This window comes from Oncorhynchus clarkii, chromosome 10, assembly GCF_045791955.1.
Source record: "Oncorhynchus clarkii lewisi isolate Uvic-CL-2024 chromosome 10, UVic_Ocla_1.0, whole genome shotgun sequence".
NCBI lineage: Eukaryota > Metazoa > Chordata > Actinopteri > Salmoniformes > Salmonidae > Oncorhynchus > Oncorhynchus clarkii.
The window spans coordinates 29350574-29376853 of NC_092156.1; the positions used below are offsets into that span (position 1 = coordinate 29350574).

The 26280-nt window shown below is 42.6% G+C and overlaps 1 protein-coding gene across 1 annotated transcript; it reads right to left on the reverse strand.

The window, feature by feature from the left end:
• Positions 1-1931: 1931 nt before the first annotated feature.
• On the reverse strand, positions 1932-25608 carry LOC139418242 (transient receptor potential cation channel subfamily V member 1-like). Its single transcript, XM_071167539.1, has 17 exons — positions 25456-25608; positions 22828-23073; positions 22385-22542; positions 21691-21843; positions 21377-21514; positions 20812-21110; positions 16032-16208; positions 12466-12621; positions 11528-11623; positions 11172-11242; positions 10589-10754; positions 10216-10282; positions 4737-4938; positions 4430-4574; positions 4167-4291; positions 3622-3740; positions 1932-2489 (listed from the first exon to the last, which is right to left on the reverse strand). The coding sequence occupies exons 2-17, from the start codon at positions 23049-23051 to the stop codon at positions 2371-2373; spliced, it is 2415 nt and encodes an 804-aa protein (XP_071023640.1). The 5' UTR covers positions 23052-23073; positions 25456-25608; the 3' UTR covers positions 1932-2370.
• Positions 25609-26280: the final 672 nt, after the last annotated feature.

Here is a 26280-nt window from a genome sequence, read left to right on the forward strand (position 1 = left end):
TGCTAGGCAGCTCCCTTTACTACTATCATCCTACTATCATCACCCATCTCATACTACTATCATGACCCATCACATACTACGATCATCACCTATCACATACTACTATCATCCTACTATCATCACCCATCTCATACTACTATCATCACCCATCACATACTACGATCATCACCCATCACATACTACTATCATCACCCATCACATACTACGATCATCACACATCTCCTACTACTATCATCACCCATCACATACAACTATCATCACCCATCACATACTACTATCATCACCCATCACATACTACTATCATCACCCATCTCTTTGCAGAACCCACCACATGCACTGTTTTCTTAACCACAAGTGGGTGGATCCATAAAGAATTAATGTGGGAATAAATATCACTGAATGACAAAAAATATTGGAATAAAGAATGCAGTTGAAGGCATTCAATTGTTGCTTACTGAAACCCCAAAGTCATCCAATTTTTATAATACATTTGATAGAAGCAATAAACTACCTGTGTGGGGTCAACTATTTCAGCCCCGTTTTGCTCTGCTTTGAGACAAGCTTGGTGTATTGATAAATCAATGTCACAGTTTTTTTTCCACTGAATCTCTGTTTGGATATTAGGCTGGGGAAATGTTAGCTAAATTGAGGCGAGTGGTGCTCATTATCATCTTGTCTATTTGGCTCATTTATTAGCACTGATCAGAGCATTTTGCCAGGATGTTATGTAGATTAACAAGTGGATTATTTGGTCGCTTACTAACCTAGCCGAGGCCTACTCCCAACCAAAGGCCTGTGACTTATCTTAATCAATCAATGTGATTTTGTTTCACTAAATCTCCATCTGTATATTTGGTTAATTGTCTGGCTGGACAAAAAAGTGGAGGTGGTTTTGCTCATCTATTTGTTGTCTCATCAATCACTGATCAGAAACATTTACCGTGCAATAATGTAGCCTAAATTCAGTGTAGGCCTATAATTCTGCTGGGTCATGTATAAGCAACCCCAAAAGCCAACGGAGGGGAGGGTGTTCAAATGCTTTTGAAAAGTATGAAGATACATTCAGAGTAAGACCCTATGCCTGCTCCCTAACAAAGCAGAGTGAGGGTAGGAAAGCGATGAAACGAGGATTAAAACAGCATGGGCTTGCCTTGGGCTCTGTTTCAAAATCTCACTTTTTTATATGATGGGTTCCACATGTTGTTGCCATAATGCAAGTTGTGTAGAAAAAATATTTGTATTTCATAAAATTCTAAGCCTACTGTAAAATATGTGTGTTGACTGTGTGTCTAGTCTTTTTAACAAAATAACTGATTTCATGTGCATGCCGCAGTCATATAGGCTGCATAGATCAATAAAGTCATTAAACTCAATATGCCATTCTATTCTTTTGAAAATACATTAGTCTTATGTTTCTTAGGACCTGCCTAAACTAATTAATAATGGATTTATTTTTGATGGTGTATATTCTCAATGGATTTATTAAAATAGATGACCACCCTCATCTGCACACCACTACAACCACTCTTCCCTGGCATGTCATCATGCACACGGGAGGTATAAAAGGCAAGAATATGGTAAAAATATGTTTGTAAAACGGTCATATAAACATTTCTCAGTTGTTTTTACTGGCAAAATACCTTAAATCCTATGTCAAAGCAGTATATGATACATTTTCTCCCATTTGGAAACGACAGGCTGTCTTAGGTTAGTTATAAAAATCTTTGGCGTTATCTTTTTGGTTATTACTATACTTATGGCCCAACCCATTGGTTTCTGGGACCAATCAGACGGTCCGAATGTGTTCGCATTCAATAAAGGTCTAAGAGTCAAATCCAGACTCATTGCAGAGAAGAAACAAACCTTTGTGGGTGTGGCTTTCGGTCTGAGGAATTAGTCTGGGTAGCCAGGTAAGTATGTCAATACATTAGTTCATTAAAATAACCATATATTTATACAGTTTTCCAGTTATGTTATTGCAACATTTTAAGTAAACATATGAGGATTAAGGACCACTACTGCAATGATTTCCTTTAATAAGATCTCATCTCTACGATTTGCTCAACACAGATTGCAGTCATTTTAGGGCACATAGATTTAACAGAATAACAATCAGCTTGAAGTGTAAATAAATCAATGTATTGCAAATCACAATAACAGTGGAGTGAATGTGTTTCTTTGGCTGTTTAAACCTGCCCTCTAGAGGCTAGAACCCTCCACTACCCTCCTATTAATCACACGATAGGACTAAACCAGAGTACATATACATTTTAGCAATTTCATGAAATCTGTGCATAGGTAAAACAACCAAACATCACAATCATTGCAAGAAAGAGAACCATCTAGGTCAGGAGGATGCGAGAGCAGACTTCAGATATGGTTGAGAGGAGACAGAGAGGACATCTCTGTGCTCTCTACTTGTGTTTGTTGCTGAGGCTGTGTATGCTGTCTTTGACTGACATTTCCCAGGAACCCCCGCCAGCTCCTCTCTGTAGAGAAAAAGGAGTTTGAAATGTTCATCTGTATGCACTCAAATGACTGATACAGTATATTAATGTCCATATACACTCAGTGGCCAGTTTATTAGGTACCCCGTTCACGAAAATGGTGGCCGTGGCTCGCTATATAAAGCAGGCAGGCGGGCATCGAGGCATCCCATTACTGTTCGATTGAACATTTGAATGAGCAAAAAGAGTGACCTAAGCGACTTTGAGTGTGGTATGATCGTTAGTGCCAGGTGTGCCGGTGTTGTGCCGAAAATCTCCCCCCTGTTCTTCATTGCTGCCCATGTCGCTGTATTTGACTCTAGTGACAAAATTAAGGAAATTAGAAGGGGGCGATTCTGGCAGGGGCACAACACTGTTCCAGTATCTCAGAAACGGACACCCTCCTGGGCCTTTTACGCACAACAGTGTCTAGGGTTTACTGAGAATGGTGTGACAAACGAAACACATCCAGTCAACGACAGTCCTGTGGGCAAAAACAGCTTGTTGATGAGAGAGGTCGAAGATGAATGGCAAGAATCGTGCAAGCTAACAGGTGGGCCACAAACAGGCAAATAACGGCGCAGAACGGCATCTCGGAATTAACAACTCGTCTGTTCTTGTCACAGATGGGCTATTGCAGCAGTCGACCACACCAGGTTCCACTTCTATCAGCGAAAAACAAGCTGGATCACCAACACTGTACAATTGAGGAGTGGAAAAACATTGCCTGTTCCGACGAACCACCGTTCCTGTTGCGTCAAGCTGATGGCAGAGTCAAGATTTGGCGTAAGCAGCATGAGTCCATGGCCCCATCCTGCCTGGTGTCAACGGTACAGGCTGGTGACAGTGGTGTAATGGTGAAGGGAATATTTTCCTGCCACAGATTAGGTCTCTTGATACCAATTGAGCAACGTTTGAATGCCAGACCTTGTAGAATCCATGCCCTGAAGAATTCTGGAGGAAAAGGGTGGTCCGACTCGGTACTAGATTGGTGTACTTACATTTGAATAGTACTGATTTGGACAGAAGAATATTATGTGATCCAGAAGGTGTAAAAATGCCTCCAACCAAAAACTCATTGTTTTTCTCTCTCTCCCAACACACACACAAACGGACACACACACTAGGCCTATACCTCTGCCTAGCGTTCTGCTGCTGTGTGTAGGGGACAGCCTGGCCGTATCTCCGCTCCCTGGATCCTCATTGATTATTCCCAGGTTGGTGTTCCATTTGTTCCAGTTGACTTCCTCCACTCTGAGAGGACAGACAGATAGACAGACACATGCTCCAATTACTGTCCCTGAGTGTATGACACATCCATCAGCTGTCACAGAAAGCCAATCAATGATGCAGCACACCATGTACCAGGCTGTGGTGCTGCTGTGCACAGCGGCTGTGGAGTGCATTCAGTCATTTAATTCTAGACGCACAATTACACAGCTGGGGTTGTATGAGGGGCTTTAAATTATATTTTCCTGATATGATGGGTTCCTGTCGAAATGGGTTAGTGTTGGGAATGATTGTCATGCTATTGATATTGGACGCAATCAAATCTATAGAATGTTATCCAATAGGAATGTACAGGTATGTTCACTTGTACTTTTGTCAGATACATTTTTTCATTTGATCTATTCTCTCATCATTGATTCAACATCTACAGTATGTAAATAAATTGGCCACCTGAAGCACCATCGGCGGTCTTTCTCTCCAGCCCTGGTCCCCAGGTCCTTGTCCACCCCAGAACGAAGCCTCCTTCTCAAGCAGCGAGGCAGGCTCCTTTCCAGATCCAGGATGGTGATGGCCCGCTGTAGACACACGTGTTCATTACAATGAATGAGCTAAGATCAAACTATCCACAAAAACAAACAACACATAAAAAATAGTGCCATTTCCCAGTCAGTCAGTACATCTGTCTGTCTGCCAGTGAACCCATGGTGGATCACCTGTAGTTTCCAGATGCTGGTGCTCTCCAGGGACATCTTCTCCACAGTGCGGCTCATGAGGGCGATGAGCATGTTGAGCAGCAGGATGTAGGTGAGCACGATGTAGGAGATTAGCAGCATGTAAAACACTTCCTTGTACTGGTACCTAGAAAAAACACATTCCTAATTTCCTAAATAACTGCCCATTTCCCCACCATGATAGCTAGTACAGTATATGGAAGCAAAAATGTCTGTCTTAGCATGAGAGGGTGGGTGCAAGACATGTCTATCTAAATAGCCTTTTAGCATCTGGAAAATCAATTATTACCCCTCTGTGAACTCCAGGTCTCCCATGCCGATGGTGAACTTGAACAGCTCCATGATAGTGTGAGAGATGTTCCTGAAGGTGGGTTTTATACACGAATCCTCAGTGGGAAGGAAAAAGGTACGACCTCTTCCATCTGTACTGTTTATTGGCTGTGCTGTATTATTGTCCGGCAATTCAGGTTCCATCAACAAAGTGACCACCGCTGTGAAGGGACAGAGAATGCTTTACTACGGTCCATTCACAGAGTTTTGTTTACATACAGTACCAGTCAAAAGTTTGGACACACCTGCTCATTCAAGTTTTTTTTGTTGTTTCTACTATTTTCTACATTGTAGAATAATAGTGAAGACATCAACACATATGGAATCATGCTGTAACCACAAAAGTGTTAAACAAATCAAAATATGTTTTATATTTGAGATTCTTCAAAGCAGCCACCCTTTGGCTTGATGACAGCTTCTAATCACACTTTATTTGTCACCGAATACAAGTGTAGACTTACCGTGAAATGCTTACTTACAAGCCCTTAACCAACAGTGCAGTTCAAGAAGAGTTAAGAAAATATTTACCAAATAAACTAAAGTAAAAAATAATAAAAAGAAACACAATAACATAACAATGAGGCTATATACAGGGGGTACCGGTACTGAGTCAGTGTGCAGGTTAAAGGTCATTTTCACATGTAGGTACAGTAGGGTGAAGTGACTATACATAGATAATAAACAGCGAGTAGCAGACTGTGTACAAAACAATGGAGGTGGGGTGTAAATGTAATAGTTCGGGGGCCATTTGATTAATTGTTCAGCAGTCTCATGGCTTGGGGTAGAAGCTGTTAAGGAGCCTTTTGGTTCTAGACTTGGCGCTCCGGTACCGCTTGCTGGCCGGTAGCAGAGAAAACAGTCTATGACTTGGGTGTCTCTGACAATTTTATGGGCTTTCCTCTGACACCCCCTATTATATACTGTAGGTCCTGGATTGCAGGAAGCTTGGCCCCAGCGATATAGTGGGCTGTAAGCAATACCCTCTGTAGCGCTTTACGGTCAGATGCCGAGCAGTTGCCATACCAGGCTCTCGATGGTGCAGCTGTAGAACTTTTGGAGGATATGGGGACCCATGCTAAATATTTTCAGTCTCCTGAGGGGGATAAGGTTTTGTTGTGCCCTCTTCATGACTGTCTTGGTGTGTTTGGACCATGATAGATCGTTGGTGATGTGGACACCAAGGAACTTTAAACTCTCAACCCGCTCCATTACAGCCCTGTTGATGTTTGGCCCGCCTTTTCCTGTAGTCCAAAATCAGCTCCTTTGTCTTGCTCACATTGAGGGAGAGGTTGTTGTCCTGGCACCACACTGCCAGTTCGCTGACCTCCTCGATATAGGCTGTCTCATTGTTGTCGGTGATCAGGCCTACCACTATTGTGTCGTCAGCAAACTTAGTGATGGTGTTGGAGTCATGTTTGGCCATGCAGTCGCGGGTGAACAGGGAGTACAGGAAGGGACTAAGTACACATCCCTGTGGGGCCCCAGAGTTGAGGATCAGCGTGGCAGACGTGTTGTTGCCTAACCTTACCACCTTAGGGAGGCCCGTCAGGAAGTCCAGGATCCAGTTGCAGAGGGAGGTGTTTAGTCCCAGGGTCCTTAGCTTAGTGATGAGCTTTGTGGGCACTATGGTGTTGAACGCTGAGCTGTAGTCAATGAACAGCATTCTCACATAGGTGTTCCTTTTGTCCAGGTGGGAAAGGGCAGTGTGGAGTGCGATTTTAGATTGCGTCATTTATGGATCTGTTGGGGCAGTATGCGAATTGGAATGGGTCTACGGTATCCGGGAGGATGCTGTTGATGTGAGCCATGACCAGCCTTTCAAAGCAGTTCATGGCTACCAACGTGAGTGCTATAGGGCGGTAATAATTCTTGTTTTTTCTTGTTTGCTTATGGCCTTATAGAGTTGGTTGAGTGCGGTGTTAGTGCCAAGATCGGTCTGTGGTGGTAAATAGATGGCTATGAATAATATAGATGAAAACTCTCTTGGTAGATAGTGTGGTCTACAGCTTATCATAAGGTACTCTGCCTAAGGCAAGCAATACCTCGAGACTTCTTTAATATTAGACGTCGCGCACCAGCTGTTATTGACAAAAAGGCGCACACCCCTACTCCTCGTCTAACCAGACATAGCTTCTCTGTGCTGCCGGTGCATTGAAAATCCCTCCAGCACTATATTATCCTTGTCGTCGTTCAGCCACGACTCGGTGAAACACAGTTCTTAATGTCCCGTTGGTCATCCGTAAGTCATCAATTTTATTTTCCAATGATTGCATGTCAGGAAGTAGAATTGATGGATGTGGGAGTTTACTCGCTCGCCTACGGATTCTCAAAAGGCAGCCCGATCTGCGTCCTCTTTTCCTCTGTCTTTTCTCCACAAATGACGTGGATCTGGGCCTGTTGCCGGGAGAGCAGTTTATATTTTTCGGCGGACTCAAAGGAAAAAGCTTCTTCCAGTTCTGATATCCAGAAGTTATTTTGGGGCATAAGAGACAGTAGCAGCAACATTATGTACAAAATAAGTAAAAAACGAAGTTACAAACAAAAGAGCACAAGCATCACCCATCCTCTTCGGCACCATCTTAACAAGAGCTTTGCACACTCTTGGTATTCTCTCAACCAGCTTCATGAGGTAGTCACCTGGAATGCATTTCAATTTAGAGGTGTGCCTTGTTAAAAGTTCATTTGTGGAATTTCTTTCCTTCTTAATGCATTTGAGTCAATCAGTTGTGCTGTGACAAGGTAGGGGTGGTATACAGAAGATAGCCCTATTTGGTAAAAGACCATGTCCATATTATGGCAAAAACAGCTCAAATAATCAAAGAGATCATCATTACTTTAAGACATGAAGGTCAGTCAATCCGGAACATTTCAAGAACTTTGCAGTAGCAAAACCATCAAGCGCTATGATCAAATTGACTCTCACGAGGATCGCCACAGGAAAGGAAGACCCAGAGTTACCTCTGCTGCAGAGAATAAGTTCATTAGAGTTAACTAAACCTCAGAAATTGCAGCCCAAATAAATGCTTCACAGAGTTCAAGTAACAGACACATCTCAACATCAACTGTTCAGAGAAGACTGCTAGAATCCGACCATGGTTGAATCGCTGCAAAGAAACCACTACTAAAGGACACCAATAATAAGAAGAGACTTGCTTGGGCCAAGAAACACGAGCAATGGACATTAGACCAGTGGAAATATGTCCTTTGGTCTGATGACTCCAAATTTGAGATATTTGGTTCCAACCGCCGTGTCTTTGTGAGAAGCAGGGTAGGTGAAGGGATGATTTCCGCATGTGTGGTCCCCACCGTGAAGCATGGAGGAGGAGGTGTGATGGTGTGGGGGTGCTTTGTTGGTTACATTGTCTGATTTATTTAGAATTCAAGGCACACTTAACCAGCATGCCTACCACAGCATTCTGCTGCGATACGCGATCACATCTGGTTTGCGCTTAGTGGGACTATCATTTGTTTTTCAACAGGACAATGACCCAACACACCTCCAGGTGGTGTAAGGGCTATTATACCTAGAAGGAGTGTGAAGGAGTGCTGCGTCAGATGACCTGGCCTCCACAATCACCCAACCTCAACCCAGATTAGAATGTTTGGGATGAGTTGGACAGCAGAGTGAAAGGAAAAGAAGCCAACAAGTGCTCAGCATATGTGGGAACTCCTTCAAGACTGTTGGAAAAGCATTCCAGGTGAAGCTGGTTCAGAGAATGCCAAGCATGCCCAAAGGGTGGCTACTTTGAAGAATACAAAATATCAAATATATTTTGATTTGTTGAACACTTTTTTCGTTAGTACATGATTCCATATGTGTTATTTCATAGTTTTGATGTCTTCACTATTATTCTACAATGTAGGAAATAGTAAAAAATAAAGAAAAACCCTTGAATTAGTAGGTGCGTCCAAACTTTTGACAGCTACTGTAAATATACCCTACCATTCAAAAGTTTGGGGTCACTTAGAAATGTCCTTGTTTTTGAAAGAAAAGCAATTTTTTTGTCCATTAAAATAACATCCAATTGATCAGAAATACAGTGTAGACATTGTTAATGTTGTAAATGACTATTGTAGCTGGAAGCGGCTGATTTTTAATGGAATATCTACATAGGCGTACAGAGGCCCGTTATCAGCAACCATCACTCCTGTGTTCCAATGGCACGTTGTGTTAGCTAATCTAAGTTGATAATTTTAAAAGGCTAATTAATCATTAGAAAACCCTTTTGCAATTATGTTAGCACAGCTGAAAACTGTTGTTCTGATTCTGAGAGTTCCTCTGTCCACTGTCGGTGTTCTTTTGCCCATCTTAATATTTTATTTTTATTGGCCAGTCAGAGATACCTATTTTTCTTTGCAACTCTGCCTAGAAGGCCAGCATCCATGAGTCGCCTCCTCACTGTTGACGTTGAGACTGGTGTTTTGCAGGTACTATTTAATGAAGCTGCAAGTTTGGGACAAACTAGACACTCTAATGTACTTGTCCTCTTGCTCAGTTGTGCACCGGGGCCTCCCACTCCTCTTTCTATTCTGGTTAGAGCCAGTTTGCGCTGTTCTGTGAAAAGAGTAGTACACGGCATTGTATGAGATCTTCAGTTTCTTGGCAATTTCTCGCATGGAATGGCCTTTATTTCTCAGAGCAAGTATAGATTGACGAGTTTCAGAAGAAAGTTATTTGTTTCTGGCCATTTTCATCCTGTAATCGAACCCACAAAGGCTGATGCTCCAGATACTCACTTTGTCTAACGAAGGCCTAAAGAAGGCCAGTTTTATTGCTTCTTTAATCAGAACAACAGTTTTCAGTTGTGCTAACATAATTGCAAAAGGGTTTTCTAATGATCAATTAGCCTTTTAAAATTATAAACGTGGATTAGTTAACACAATGTGCCATTGGAACACAGGAATGATGTTTGCTGATAATGGGCCTCTTTATGCCTACGTAGATATTTCATAAAAAATCTGCCGTTTCCAGCTACAATAGTCATTTACAACATTAACAATGTCTACACACTATTTCTGATCAATTTTATGTTATTTTAATGGACAACAAATGTGCTTTTCTTTCAAAAACAAGGACATTTCTAAGTGACCCCAAACTTTTAAACGTTAGTGTATATTTATATATATATATATATATATATATATATATATATATATATATATAATAATATAATTGATCATATATATATATATATATATATATATATACACTAACGTTTAACGTTTAATATATAAATAAATCATATTGTTTGCTTATATTCTCTCAATTGTTTTCAGTTGTTTAGAAGTGTCAATGTACGAGGGAACTGTCAACTGCAATTTTGATAGGTCTTTTGATGATGTTGGAAGAATAAACAAATACATTTTGAATTCATGAGCCACTGACAGGCTATGTTTGTGTCCCTGCGTGCAAAAGTGACAGAGGAGAGTTGAAATACCTGCTGAAAACCCAAAGAGGAAGGTAACGTAGACAAAGAGAAAGCGCAAGATATCACATAGGATCATCTACAAAGGGAAAAAAAAGAGAGTAAGAATGAGAGTATCAAATGAACTGTGGATTATAACTACAGCTAGGTCATAACACCAATGTTGTTCCAATGGTAGATACCCTGTGGCAATGAATCCTGTAGCTTCTCTGTAAGAGTGTCAAAGGGACTGAATTCTAGAGTCTCAGTGCAGGAGTGCTGATCTAGGATCAGGTCCCCTCTCTCCATAGAATTGTATTCATTGTGTTCTAAAAGGCAAGTGTTCCTATTTCAACACTCCTACTCAGAGACTCTTTGTGAAAACAGGCCCTGGTATCCTGTGTACCTTCTGTATCATGACACTGTAGATGCCCATGTGTCTGTATCCCCTGGAGAAGTAGAGCAGGTTGACCCAGCTGAGAGCCAGACACAGCACAAAAAAACCCAGGTACTCCTCCCTACCACAGCAGTACAGCACTGAGGAGGCCAGGAAGAAGATCGCCTGCAGAAAACTACACACAAAGGCAAGTTAAAGTCAAGCGTTGCATCAACTCACTGCGGAAGAGAGTTGGAATCACAGAGAGATAACCTCTGACACTAGTGAAACACAAACTTCCTACACACACATGCATAGAGCTGCCAAGAAACATTATCAACATGGCTTAGAAAAATGTATCCTAAGATGTCAGGATCAAAGATAGACTAGTACTGCATTGGACCGCTCTGACTTCAGCATGTTATTATACAGTGTGTACCAGTAGGAGTGTGTGGGTCTAGCCCACAAGCTTGCAAGGCATTGTGAAAGATGTGGCGTTGTCCTTATTAGAGGTTCTTCTAATCCCTTAGTTATTGCTTAAGTATGCAGGAGCAGGTTATACATAATCTATCAAATAATTAGTGCGTGTGGAGAGAGATTTTGTACGACTCACAAAAGGATTTCACTGTATCCGTCAATCAGCAAAGTGTCCAGGCTTGGACGTTTTCTCTTCAAGTCTAATATCTTGGGATAGAAAAAGAAAAACATTTGATCAACCACACTTTTGAATACAGTTTTGTTAAATTATATTTCAAACATTTAGGCCGAGATTCAATCCAATCGCGCTTGCAGACAACACAGCTTTTAAAGGCAATCTTACCGAGTTAATGGAGATAGCGTTCAAGGTAAACGCTGCAGGTGTCGGCTCAATTAGAAAATGTCTTTAAGTGTCAACAGCGCTATAACATGGATCTAGCGCGAATCGATTGAATCCTTAATCCTCATATAATCAAAGCACATCACACATACCCCTCTTATGAAGAAATAGCAGGCTCCCACAGTTATAAAAAGCTGACCGGCGAGTCGCAGGTACTCCTGTCTGGTATGTTCCAGAGTAAAAGGTGGCTGGATATCAGAGGGTGAGAGAAGAAATTAAGCTGAAGTTAAAATAACTGTCTTTGGACAGCAGGTAGCCAGCCTAGTGGTTAGAGTGTTGGCCAAGTAACCAAAAGGTTGCTGGTTTAGATTTTTTTATTTAACCCTTATTTTACTAGGTAAGTTGACTGAGAACACATTCTCATTTACAGCAATGATCTGGGGAATGGTTACAGGGGAGAGGAGGATGAATGAACCAATTGTAAGCTGGGAATGATTAGGTGACCATGATGTGATATTTAGGTGGCCAGATTGGGAATTTAGCCAGGACACCGGGGTTAACACCCCTACTCTTACAATAAGTGCCATGGGATCTTTAGTGACCACAGAGAGTCAGGACACCTGTTTTATGTCCCATCCAAAAGACAGCACCCTACACAGGGCAATGTCCCAAATCACTGCCCTGGGGCATTGGGATATTTTTTTAGACTAGAGGAAAGGCTGCCGTATGCAGTATCAGGTCTCCTATCCAGGGACTGACCACAACCAACCCTGCTTAGCTTCAGAAGCAAGCCAGCAGTGGGATGCAGGATGGTATGCTGCTAATACCTGGGCCATCAAGGTGACAAATCTGTCGATGTGTCCTTGAGCAAGGCATTTAACCCTAATTTGCTCCAAGGGCACCGTACTACTATGGCTGACCCTGTAAAACACCACATTTCACTGCACCTGTATGTGACAATAAACAATTCATAAATAATCATTTGATCTCCTCTAAATCTGAATGATTTTTGCATGGATCCAAACTTAATTGCTCTGGGACCAGCCAGGCTAGAATAATGTAGCATATTGTGATAATGCAAAGACCTCACCGTTCCCTTCTTCCTGTAGTAGGCGACAACAGTGAAGACGGAGAGGTAAACCAGGTAAACCAGGAAGTTTAAGAAAAACATCCGAGCAGCAAACTTGTCCCACTTCTCCTCCAGTAGCCTGTTCAGAGGCTCAATCTGCAGCATCTCATGGCGATTCTGAAATGATATTTTATAATATTGATATAATATAGCCACACTTTTATGCTAGTATATCTACATTTTAGTATTTCTCTCTTTAGAGACACAGATTCACAGAGAGGTTGGAGAACAGCTGCACAGGGTTAACCACAGTGCAGAACTCATGGAGCAGTTTAGGTGTTAAGTGCCTTGCTCAAGGGCACAATAGCAGGAAATGGCATCTAGAGCCCCATTTATACCTGGTGCTAACATGTGTCCTTCCTAATGTTGTCCATCAGATAGCATGGATCCATTCTGAGTGTGCCCATATTCTTTAGACAGGTGTAGACTATTAAGATGCTCATATCCAGAATCTTTTTACGTGTCTATTTTCAAAGGATAAAGCTAAGAATATTAATAACCTCAGAGTTGGAAGAAAATTAAATGTATTCTACAAGAACCAATATCACTCTCTAAAAACACAACTTTATGGACCAATCCTTGGATAGCTTATCAGAATTCACAGATAAATTGGTCCACATGTAAAAAGGCATAGAAACTGTAAATGACTTGGTAATTCTGAAAAGCAATATTGTCAAATACATGCAACTTACAGTGCCTTGCGAAAGTATTCGGCCCCCTTGAACTTTGCGACCTTTTGCCACATTTCAGGCTTCAAACATAAAGATATAAAACTGTATTTTTTTGTGAAGAATCAACAACAAGTGGGACACAATCATGAAGTGGAACGACATTTATTGGATATTTCAAACTTTTTTAACAAATCAAAAACTGAAACATTGGGCGTGCAAAATTATTCAGCCCCCTTAAGTTAATACTTTGTAGCGCCACCTTTTACTGCGATTACAGCTGTAAGTCACTTGGGGTATGTCTCTATCAGTTTTGCACATCGAGAGACTGAATTTTTTTCCCATTCCTCATTGCAAAACAGCTCGAGCTCAGTGAGGTTGGATGGAGAGCATTTGTGAACAGCAGTTTTCAGTTCTTTCCACAGATTCGATTGGATTCAGGTCTGGACTTTGACCTGGCCATTCTAACACCTGGATATGTTTATTTTTGAACCATTCCATTGTAGATTTTGCTTTATGTTTTGGCTCATTGTCTTGTTGGAAGACAAATCTCCGTCCCAGTCTCAGGTCTTTTGCAGACTCCATCAGGTTTTCTTCCAGAATGGTCCTGTATTTGGCTCCATCCATCTTCCCATCAATTTGAACCATCTTCCCTGTCCCTGCTGAAGAAAAGCAGGCCCAAACCATGATGCTGCCACCACCATGTTTGACAGTGGGGATGGTGTGTTCAGCTGTGTTGCTTTTACGCCAAACATAACGTTTTGCATTGTTGCCAAAAAGTTCCATTTTGGTTTCATCTGACCAGAACACCTTCTTCCACATGTTTGGTGTGTCTCCCAGGTGGCTTGTGGCAAACTTTAAACGACACTTTTTATGGATATCTTTAAGAAATGGCTTTCTTCTTGCCACTCTTCAATAAAGGCCAGATTTGTGCAATATACGACTGATTGTTGTCCTATGGACAGAGTCTCCCACCTCAGCTGTAGATCTCTGCAGTTCATCCAGAGTGATCATGGGCCTCTTGGCTGCATCTCTGATCAGTCTTCTCCTTGTATGAGCTGAAAGTTTAGAGGGACGGCCAGGTCTTGGTAGATTTGCAGTGGTCTGATACTCCTTCCATTTCAATATTATCGCTTGCACAGTGCTCCTTGGGATGTTTAAAGCTTGGGAAATATTTTTGTATCCAAATCCGGCTTTAAACTTCTTCACAACAGTATCTCGGACCTGCCCTGGTGTGTTCCTTGTTCTTCATGATGCTCTCTGCGCTTTTAACGGACCTCTGAGACTATCACAGTGCAGGTGCATTTATACGGAGACTTGATTACACACAGGTGGATTGTATTTATCATCATTAGTCATTTAGGTCAACATTGGATCATTCAGAGATCCTCACTGAACTTCTGGAAAGAGTTTGCTGCACTGAAAGTAAAGGGGCTGAATAATTTTGCACGCCCAATTTTTCAGTTTTTGATTTGTTAAAAAAGTTTGAAATATCCAATAAATGTCGTTCCACTTCATGATTGTGTCCCACTTGTTGTTGATTCTTCACAAAAAAATACAGTTTTATATCTTTATGTTTGAAGCCTGAAATGTGGCAAAAGGTCGCAAAGTTCAAGGGGGCGGAATACTTTCTTAAGGCACTGTAAATGTTTTCGATCACAAAATTGTGATTCAAAATCTTTTGGACATCAGATCAATCTTGAGGAAATCCTATCTGAGTCAGAAAAGGATATTCATACGATAGGTAAGCTATACAAAACCTTGCAGAGAGTCTATCCAGCTGACAATCTCTTAGAAAAAAAGTATAAACTATTGGAACCCAGACTTAAAAATAAATATCTGATGTTGGCACAAGATGGAGGGAATGTTGGACCATAATTAAACAATATTACAGTTAACGAAAATGTACACTTAATCCAGTATAAATACATTTATAGAATAATATTGAGACAAAATTCACAAATTCTACAGCACAACAGCAGAGTCATGTCTGAAGTGTAAATCTAATAATGACTCAATAATCCATGCCTTCTTGGAATGTTATAAAGTCCAAAAGTTATGGGCGGAGTTAGAAAGTTGGCTTTCAGAAGTATTACAATGTAAATGTACTTTTAATCTGTAAATCTGCATATTTCAAGACATGGCATAAGAGGGGGTGCAGTGAGATACCCAATGGGTTGGACGATACTTTACTCGTCAATCATCTTTAAAAAAACATATCGTAAAAACTGTAAATCAAGCAATCGTTCGTCGTTAACACAGTGGAAAGGTCAAACGCTTTACTATCTAAAAATTGAAAGTGAGTGCGCTATGGAGAGAAACAGAGTGATGGGGCGCTGGAGATGGGGATGTGTGCTAGTGGGTCGGGGCAGGTGTGATGTAGTTGATGTTGATACGATGTTGTCATTTGTATGTGAATGTTTTGTATTGTTTATAAAAGATCAAAGAAAATCTACAAAAATAAATAAAAGATGCATTTTGATGTGATTGAGATCTGATCTTCCTGACCACCAGAGGTAGTCAGGCATGCATTGTGTCTGGAAGTGTAGCTGGATCTGGAAAGTGAAACCATTTAAATTATCATTATCCAGCCCTCTAAAATCATTGACAGGTGGTACCATTAACTCAGGCCATCAAAATGTGTCTTAAAATAAATAAATGTTATTTAAAAAGAATACCTCTCAAATAATTTGCATAGAGGGAGGGATCAGCAAATTTGGTCACAACGCAGTGGACAGATGTGTAGACTGAAAATCTGGGCACAATCAGAATGTGGCCAAGATTAGGACAAAGGATGCATGATAGCACCAGGTATAAAGGGGCTTATGATTTGATCCTTTTGATATAAATGTGACTCACAGGAATGTCACTGCTGTAAACGATGATCTCCAGGACAGAGTTCTTCTCGTAGGAGTCCAGTGAGTCCAGGTCATACAGGGAGGAGTGGACGGGTCCGTAAACCCACTCAGTGAATTTACGGGACAGGTTTCTGGTCTCCCTCTCCTGGAACTCACGATGCATCATGTGCTTAAACAGCTAGATGAGGAATAAAACAATTGGTTTACACATAATGGAAGGATGTAGCACATTATGATAAACACATACAGTGCATTCGGAAAGTATTCACACCTCTTGACTTTTTCCACATTTTGTTACGTTATAGCCTTATTCTAAAATTGTTTTTCCCCCCCATCCGTCTACACAAAATACCCGATAATGATAAAGCAAAAACAGGGTTTTAGAAATTTTTGTACATTTATAAAAAATGTAAAACTGAAATAGACATAAGTATTCAGACACTTTACTCAGAACTTTGAAGCACCTTTGGCAGCGATTACAGCCTCAAATCCTCTGGGGTATACCGCTACAAGCTTGGCATACCTGTTTTTGGGGAGTTTCTTCCATTCTTCTCTGCAGATCCTCTCAAGCTTTGTCAGGTTGAATGGGGAGCATCGGTACACTGCTATTTTCAGGTCTCTCCAGAGATGTTCGATCGGGTTCAAGTTCAGGCTCTGGCTGGGCCACCCAAGGACATTCAAAGACTTGTCCCGAAGCCACTCCAGCATTGTCTTGGCTGTGTGCTTAGAGTTGTTGTCCTGTTGGAAGGTGAACCCCAGTCTGAGATTCTGAGCACTCTGGAGCACGTTCTCATCAAGGATCTCTCTGTACTTTGTTCCATTCATCTTTCCCTTGATTCTGACTAGTCTACCAGTCCCTGATGCTGAAAAACATCCCCACTGCATGATGCTGCCACCACCATGCTTGGTTTCTTCAGACCAGAGAATCTTGTTTCTCAGGTTCTGAGTTTCTTTAGGTGCCTTTTGGCAAACTCCAAGTGGGCTGTCATGTGCCTTTTACTGAGGAGTGCCTTCCATCTGGCCACTCTACCATAAAGGTGCTGCAGAGATGGTTGTCCTGCTGGAAGGTTCTCCCATCTCCACAGATGAACTCTGGAGCTCTGTCAGAGTGACCATTGGTTCTTGGTCACCTCCCTGACCAAGGGCCTTCTCCCCCGATTGCTCAGTTTGGCTGGGCGGCCAGCTCTAGGAAGAATCTTAGTGGTTCCAAACTTGTTCCATTTAAGAATTAAGGAGTCTACTTCGTTATTGGGGGCCTTCAATGCTGCAGAAATGTTTGGGTACCCTTCCCCAGATCGGTGCCTTTCAAAATCATGTCCAATCAATTGAATTTACCACAGGTGGACTCCAATCAAGTTGTAGAAACAGCTCAAGGATGATCAATGGAAACAGGATGCACCTGAGCTCAATTTCGAGTCTCATAGCAAAGGGTCTGAATAGTTATGTAAATAAGGTATTTATTTTTTAAATTTGTAATACATTTGCAACATTTCTAAAAACCTGTTGCTTTGTCATTATGGGGTATAGTGTGTAGATTGATGAGGAAAAACATTTATTCAATACATTTTAGAATAGGTGTCACGCCCTGACCATAGTTTACTTTGTATTTTCTATGTTTTGATTGGTCAGGGTGTGATCTGAGTGGGCATTCTATGTTTCATGTCTTGTTTGTCTATTTCTATGTTCAGCCTGATATGGTTCTCAGTCAGAGGCAGGTGTTCGTCATTGTCTCTGATTGGGAACCATATTTAGGTAGCCTGGGTTTCACTGTGTGTTTGTGGGTGATTGTTCCTGTCTATGTGTTTTCACCAGATAGGCTGTTTAGGTTTTCGTTACGTTCTTTATTTTGTAGTATTTGTATTGATTCGTGTTTTACATTTGTTCATTAAAACATGGATCGCAATCTACACGCTGCATTTTGGTCCGATCCTTGTTCTACCTCTTCATCAGAAGAGGAGATAGAAGAAAGCCGTTACAGAATCACCCACACCCAACGGACCAAGCAGCGTGTCAACAGGCAGGAGCAGCGCGAGGAGAAGCGCAATAAGGATTTCTGGACATGGGAGGAAATCCTCGACGGGAGAGGACCCTGGGCTAAACCAGGGGAGTGTAGCCGCACTAAGGTGCAGCGGGAGAAGAAACAACAGGAACAGCCCAAGGATGAGTACAGTATGGAGTATACTACTTGGGAGGAGATCGACAGGTGGGCGGCCGACCCAGGGAGAGTGCCGGAGCCCGCCTGGGATTCGCTGGAGCAGTGCGAGGAGGGTTACCGTAGAATGGAGGCGGTGAAAGCAGAGAGGCGCTGGTATGAGAAGGCAGCACGGCGACGCGGATGGAAGCCTGAGAGGCAGCCCCAAAAATTTCTTGGGGGGGGGCTAACAGGGAGTATGGCTATGCCAGGTAGGAGACCTGAGCAGACTCCCTGTGCTTACCGGGGGGCTAGAGAGACCGGACAGGCACCGTGTTATGCAGTGGTGCGCACGGTGTCTCCAGTGCGGGTGCATAGCCCGGTGCGGTATATTCCAGCTCCGCGTGTCTGCCGGGCTAGATTGAGCGTCGAGCCTAATGCCATAAAGCCGGCTCTACGCAGCTGGTCCCCAGTGCGTCTCCTTGGGCCGGCTTACATGGCACCAGCCTTGCGCTCGGTGTCTCCGGTTCGCCTGCATAGCCCAGTGCGGGCTATTCCACCTCGCCGCACTGGCAGGGCGACCGTGAGCATTCAACCAGGTAAGGTTGGACAGGCTCGGTGCTCAAGAGCTCCAGTGCGCCTGCACGGTCCGGTTTTTCCAGTACCACCTCCACACCCCAGCCCTCCGGTAGCAGCTCCCCGCACCAGGCTTCCTGTGCGTGTCCTTGGCCCAGTACCACCAGTGCCAGTACCACGCATCAGGCCTACAGTGCGCCTCGCCTGTCCAGCGCTGTCGGAGCCCTCCTCCTCTCCAGCGCTGTCGGAGTCTCCCGCCTGTTTAGCGCTGCCGGAGTCTCCCGCCTCTACAGCGCTGCCGGAGTCTCCCGCCTGTTCAGAGCTGCCAGTTAGCATAGAGCTGCCAGTTAGCATAGAGCTGCCAGTTAGCTTAGAGCTGCCAGTTAGCAAGGAGCTGCCAGTCTGCAAGGAGCCGCCAGAGCTGCCTTTCTGCAGGATGCCGCCAAAGCTGCCAGTCTGCAAGGAGCCGCCAGAGCTGCCAGTCTGCAAGGAGCCGCCAGAGCTGCCAGTCTGCAAGGAGCCGCCAGAGCTGCCAGTTAGCATGGAGCAGCCAGGGCCGCCAGTCAGCATGGAGCAGCCAGGGCCGCCAGTCAGCATGGAGCAGCCAGGGCCGCCAGTCAGCATGGAGCAGCCAGGGCCGCCAGTCAGCATGGAGCAGTCAGTCAGTATGGAGCAGCCGGAGCAGCCAGTCAGCATGGAGCAGCCAGAGCAGCCAGTCAGCATGGAGCAGCCAGAGCTGCCAGTCAGCATGGAGCTGCCAGTCAGCATGGAGCAGCCAGAGCTGCCAGTCAGCATGGAGCAGCCAGTCAGCACGGAGCAGCCAGAGCTGTCAGTCAACCAGACTCTTCCAGATCTGCCAGTCGACCAGACTCTTCCAGATCTGCCAGTCGACCAGACTCTTCCAGATCTGCCAGTCGACCAGACTCTTCCAGATCTGCCAGTCGACCAGACTCTCCCAGATCCGCCAGTCGACCAGATTCTCCCAGATCCGCCAGTCGACCAGATTCTCCCAGATCCGCCAGTCGACCAGATTCTCCCAGATCCGCCAGTCGACCAGATTCTCTCAGATCCGCCAGTCGACCAGATTCTCCCAGATCTGCTAGTCGACCAGGATCTGCTGAAACCGCCAGCCAGCCAGGTTCTGGTAGTTTCTACTACCTGCCTGGGCTTCCTCTCAGTGCTGAGCTTCTTCTCAGTGCTGAGCTTCCTCTCAGTGCTGAGCTACCCATCTGTCCCGAGTTACCTCTGTCCCGAGCTGTCCCTCTGTCCCATGTTATCATTGTGGTGGGTAACCTATTTAGGGACGTTTAGGAGGGGGATTAAAACTGTCATGGAGTGGGGTCCACGTCCAGCGCCAGAGCCGCCACCGCGGACAGATGCCCACCCAGACCCTCCCCTATAGGTTCAGGTTTTGCGGCCGGAGTCCGCACCTTGGGGGGGGGGTACTGTCACGCCCTGACCATAGTTTACTTTGTATTTTCTATGTTTTGATTGGTCAGGGTGTGATCTGAGTGGGCATTCTATGTTTCATGTCTTGTTTGTCTATTTCTATGTTCAGCCTGATATGGTTCTCAGTCAGAGGCAGGTGTTCGTCATTGTCTCTGATTGGGAACCATATTTAGGTAGCCTGGGTTTCACTGTGTGTTTGTGGGTGATTGTTCCTGTCTATGTGTTTTCACCAGATAGGCTGTTTAGGTTTTCGTTACGTTCGTTACGTTCTTTATTTTGTAGTATTTGTATTGATTCGTGTTTTACATTTGTTCATTAAAACATGGATCGCAATCTACACGCTGCATTTTGGTCCGATCCTTGTTCTACCTCTTCATCAGAAGAGGAGATAGAAGAAAGCCGTTACAATAGGGCTGTAACGTAAAAAAATGTGTAAAAAGTCAAGGGGTCTGAATATTTTCTGAATGCACTGTATGACAGGAACAATGTCTAACAGGAACAACATATTACAATGAAGATGAGATTACTTAATTTGGAAACAACAAACTGTTGATCTGTTCTCCAGAAGGTCTTTATTGGGCCGAACATCATTACAGCATTACTCCATATTGGACTCCTCCCTTACCCCGATCTTGCCAGTCTTGGCAGCCAGTTTTATAGTCGTCAGGCCCTGGTTGTTCTCGATGTCCTCCAGCCTCCATTTGGGGTGCAGGCGGGCAGCTGTTGTGAGGATGTGGTCGTACATAGAGGTGATGAAGTCAGTGTTCTCTGGTGTGTTATCAGCCAACACCACCAGGGCATGCAACACCATGTTACCCAGAGAATCACTCTCCCTCACATCCACTCTGTGGTAGTCATTCTCCAGCAGAAAGTCCACCACCTCAGGCTGGTTGGTGCACGCAGCCAGGGACAGAGGTAGCTCACCTAGAAACACATTTTCCCTCAATTCAATGTTCTTTCTATTACCCTATCCACCACAACAGTGACAACCTTGTTGGAAATATTTTCTGGATATGTAAATCCAATTTAAATAAAGCTTCATAAAACACTTTAATAAAATTCCCTTAGTCATAAAGAAGGGAATGATTATTCTCTGAGGGACGACTAGACGCCTGACAAGTAGAGGAGTCTGTTGTCAAACCTACCAGAGGAGGATACTGTTCAAGGCTCAGTGATACTGACACACTCACCAAAGTAGAAGCTGGGTCCATCGTTGAGCTGGAAGAATTTCCCACAGGCTTTGGCATGGACGTTTGCTCCTTTCTTGATCAATAGCTCAACAAAATAGGTGCTCCTTCTCTCAATGGCAATATGAAGGGCTGTTTGACCTATTTGATCCGTAGATAGAAAGGATAGAATATCATAACATGCATGGCCTGACATATACAGTTACATGACTGTTTTGGTATGTTGAGGGCTGTGTATATAAAACTGAGTTGTCAGAGACGTGTGGAATAGATGAACAACATCAAGTAATGATAAATCGGGTTATATGACAGTTCACCTTTGTAATAGCTGTCTGTGTATGCAGCATTTACTAATTCTTTGATGTCCCCCATCTTCTCTGAGATGTCAAGGAGATATTCAATTGTGTTATTTCTGCCATTTCTCAGATTCAGTAGAGCCTTCAGCAGGACGTTTTTACCATACGATTGATCTAGGAGAGCAAGAGGTGAAAGAACGGGGTATAAAATAATACACTTGAGGGTCAGCGTTAGTGTTAAAGCTATAGGTACAATGCATTACCACTCTAGGCTTAGGGTTGAGGTTAGAGTTGAGCTGGGATGTGGACATGAAGTTAAAGTTAGGATTGATGCTAGAGTTAGGGTTTAACTGGGGTGTGGACATGAAGTTAAAGTTAGGATTGATGCTAGAGTTAGGGTTTAACTGGGGTGTGGACATGAAGCTAGGGTTATTAAGGTTGAACCGGGGTGTGGACATGAATCTATGGTTAGGGTAATGGCTAGAGTTAGGGTTTAGCTGGGGTGTGGACATGAAGGTAGGGTTAGGTTAATGGGTAGGTTTTGGGTTGAGCCAGGGTGTGGACATCAAGCTAGGGTTAGGGTTAGTTTACAATACTCATTACACTGTAATAAAACAAGTAGTTACACAGCAATAATAGCACTGTAATGTAAAGTGGTACCCTAAAATGCTACAATTATACAATACTATATACTGTAATGCATAGTCCCCCTCACACTCAGTGTTGGAGAGCTTTTTCATGGACTGATACAAGTACTGATGCAGCCCCTCCAGCTTCATGACATCACCAGTGGACACGGCCTCAAACAGCCTCTTGATGTCAAACCTCTTGCTGTCCCTGTCCTCTTTGTTCTCCTCCAAACATCGTACTTCTCTACAAAGAAACATTTTAGACTTTAGTATTGGGAAAGCATTTCTTCTTCAATTGGAAAACAAAAAACGAATGGTCTTTCCCAAAAGGGCTTCAAAACAAAGACCTTACTCTCATGTTATATTGTAGATTAAAAAAATGTCCTCCCTGAGGGAAGACATCTGTGTTTTCTCAAACAGTATTAAGACTGTTATTAGTGTGACTTAGCCCTACAATCAGGCATTAAACACAATTTGTCGCCATACTGTACAGAATGTGTTATTATATTTTGTGAATGCGTTGTCTCACTTGTCAAAATTGAGATTGAATCTAATCTTGGGAGCGGCCTCCTCCAGCTCATCCTGGTAGTCTGAGTCCATGGGGGCTTTGGGCCCCCCCGAACTGCCTAAGCCTAGGGCAGACACCAGCCGGTCAGGCTTCTTCACCTGTCTGCTCTGTGCCCTCTCATCATCTGTCCTGTCATCCGTCTCCAGAGAGAAGGAAGGGTACTCTGGGCCCTTTGACTTGCTCATAATGACTCCTCAGACTGGTGGTCTAGAGGAAGAGTTACAATGATAACACATCACAGTCATGTAAATACAGGTTGTTCAGTATATTATAAATCCCATGAGAGGATTGACAAATTCTAATTTTATTTAATTTTTCTGCAGTGAGGGACTGCATTCATGGTTATCTTTCTGAATTTTGGCATGATGAAATATTGTTTGGTCATACACATTTTAATAACTAGACATTAACAATTTCTTCCATTTATCGAGATTCTCTGAAACATAATAAGAGAGCTGACCTCAAAATACACCAGCTTTAGACATGTGATGTTTCACCCCCAGATGACTAACAAAGCTGGTTATTTATTAGCACTTCCTCATGACAACTGTAGCTAATACAAAACTCTATCCAGGCCTGGAACCCTTTCTTTACTTAAATAACTGACAAAACATTCCCAGACAGTTCAGCTGAAAATTAGGACAGCCATTACTGAGACACATTGTAAATAATCACATTTCTCTTCACGCTAAGCTGATCAGAATGAATCATTATTCTGGGGATTTAAATTATTTCTCAGAAAAAGGATGGCATGAGAAACAAACTGTTTTGTTATTTCCCTGTAGATGCCCTAGAAAAGAGGAAGGGGGTTGACAATGACTCAGAGTGAAACTCTGAAGATCTCTGCCTACCATGAGGAGAACAACATGTGTGGAACAGCAGAAAGAGAGAGGTCAGGACCATGATTCAAACACATCCCCATTTATAACCCAGCACATCCATCTCATTCTCATCAAATAATTTGGTTTATGATACCCTTGACAAATTAAATCATCTAAGGCTCAACATTAGTCACGTTTGTTTTTTTTAACATATTGTTATTCTGCTGATCCATTACTGTAAAAAAAAATAATTGTGTAATGTGTACTTCAGTTCCATTTGCATGGCACAACACACGCTCAGTGTAAAACAGTGAGCACATAAAACTGTGCAGCACGTGAACAATGACTCTTATCCACTCTATGAGATAATGTCTGTATGCATAATTGGTGGCCATTTTGCTGTCACTTGATGTACATTATAGATCCTCATCTACTCATCTAAAGCTGCTGGACCTGGGGCTCAAAATGGCTTCTTCCTCTCAGAGAAGAAAGGCTATTTTCTGATGCGGTGTCATATGATTGCCAACCCCTCCCTACTTACAAAAAAACAAAACCACAGTGTCTACCAACTGTAGCACATCAACGATGAGCTCTCTCCCACCACAACGTATAGTCTGTTCCTCATTTAAACACCATTATTGTTTTTCTTATGCTAATTGAATCTTTTCACATTAACTACAGTATAGCTGAAACTCAAGCTGAATAATCTAATTGTTGTGCTTGTCTTATTCTGCTCTGATACAGTCTTTATGTAACCGTGTACATTTGAATTGTCCTCCTGTGCAGATCTTGTTAAAAAACAACTAGCCTGGTAGACAATGACATCATGGATCATCATGAAAACAAGACATGTTAGAATCACAGTTTCAGACACATCTAACTAATAAATTGCATGCAAAAATGTAAAACCTAACAGTGAGCAATTGTGATTTGGTTATATTCATGGTTTCTATTAGTAGCCTGCTCTACAGTACAGTTTCTCACAGTGAGCTCATTCACAACATGTTGACTGTACTGAATGTTTACAGTTTGGAGTGAATTCAGTTATGGCAATAGAATAACTGAACCTTTCCCACACAAACAAAGCAAATGCAAAGCCATCATCAACACCTGCTTATGATTCAATAATTCAAACATGGACATGAAGCCATCTGGGACCTTAAGGTCTAACATACAGATAACTGTACTTACACAGAGATGAATGAATTCCTTCCATGTATGTATGAAGACAATTTCACAGAGTGGTCTGCTGGATCACATTTTCTCTTATGTCTTTGTCTATCATATCATCCGTATATTAAATAAACACCTTAAATGCACAACCGCATGACAAATCAACCTCTATACACAGAGCGTGTGTGTGTGTTTGAATCTTACTCTCTACTACTGTGAGTAGTAGAGAGGGATGCTATGGATAAAGCGATGGGGATGATGTTGGAGAGCGGACAGAGAGCCTGATGCAGAAAGATAGGTAGAGGCCATCCCCTGGGAGTATCAGAGTACATTACCACCAGAGAGAGCTCTGCTCTGAGAGCTTAAAAGGCTACATGGCTGAGCCTTGGTGTTATTGACCCAGCCTCTGTTGCACTGCTGAGACAGTCAAAGATTTTCTAATATCCTCAAAAGACCTAATGGTACTGTGTAGTTAGTTTGATGCAAAGGCATCTATCTTCTTGAATACTGTATATGTCATAACAATGTAATAACAAACATAGATGATTCATCTAATCATACATAATTACATATTGTCAGATAATATATTACTTACTTATTGTTTTGAATGTGTCTCGTCTCACAAGGGATTTCCTTCTCCTTTAACACAACATTCAATTCAGTAAGCGTTTCTGCTTCTTTCTTTCAGAACAACTTTTCAGAGCTTCCGGAGTGTGTGCCTTCTCTTAGATTTGCTGCCTGGTGAGCTGGGTTGTTGGTGAGTCTGTTCCTGTGACTAAGATTGTGGTTGGAAAAAAACTTGTCTTGTGAGATTAGACTTATTATATACTGTAGCTAGAGGGATCAACCAACTTTGACTTATTTTACATGCGCCATGATAACATAACAATTTTATCATTTAGTAAAAACAGCATTAAATAATTGTAATCATTATAAATGATAGGTGTAATGATCAACGATACTAAAATCTTGTTAATAACACTGATGTGTAAGCTAGCAGTAGCAGAACAATGTTTTAGTTAAAAGTTCAAGTTCACCAATGCAAACATTTCAAATACAGTACATTATTTTACTGTAGTTAACCATGTCCTACATTACCACTTACCCCTTACTGTAGGCCTAATTTAACTTTTAGTTTGTACTATAAATGTGAGACATCATTTTGATTGGAGATTGCACAATGGATTTCAAATAGTATTAGTTCATAAACATTTCTGAGGATATCACTGAATAGTAAAATAAGCATGATGTTGATTGTAATAGTCACTGTTAGCCAATAAAAAAAAACTATTCAAGCATTCAAATATTCAAGTAAACTGTCATGTTGGCTTGAATGATTCGGGAGACAGGCGCAGGTATGCGTAACAGCGGGTTTTATTTTTTATTTACCCAAATTACGGCGTGCTGTGTTAAGGCACGG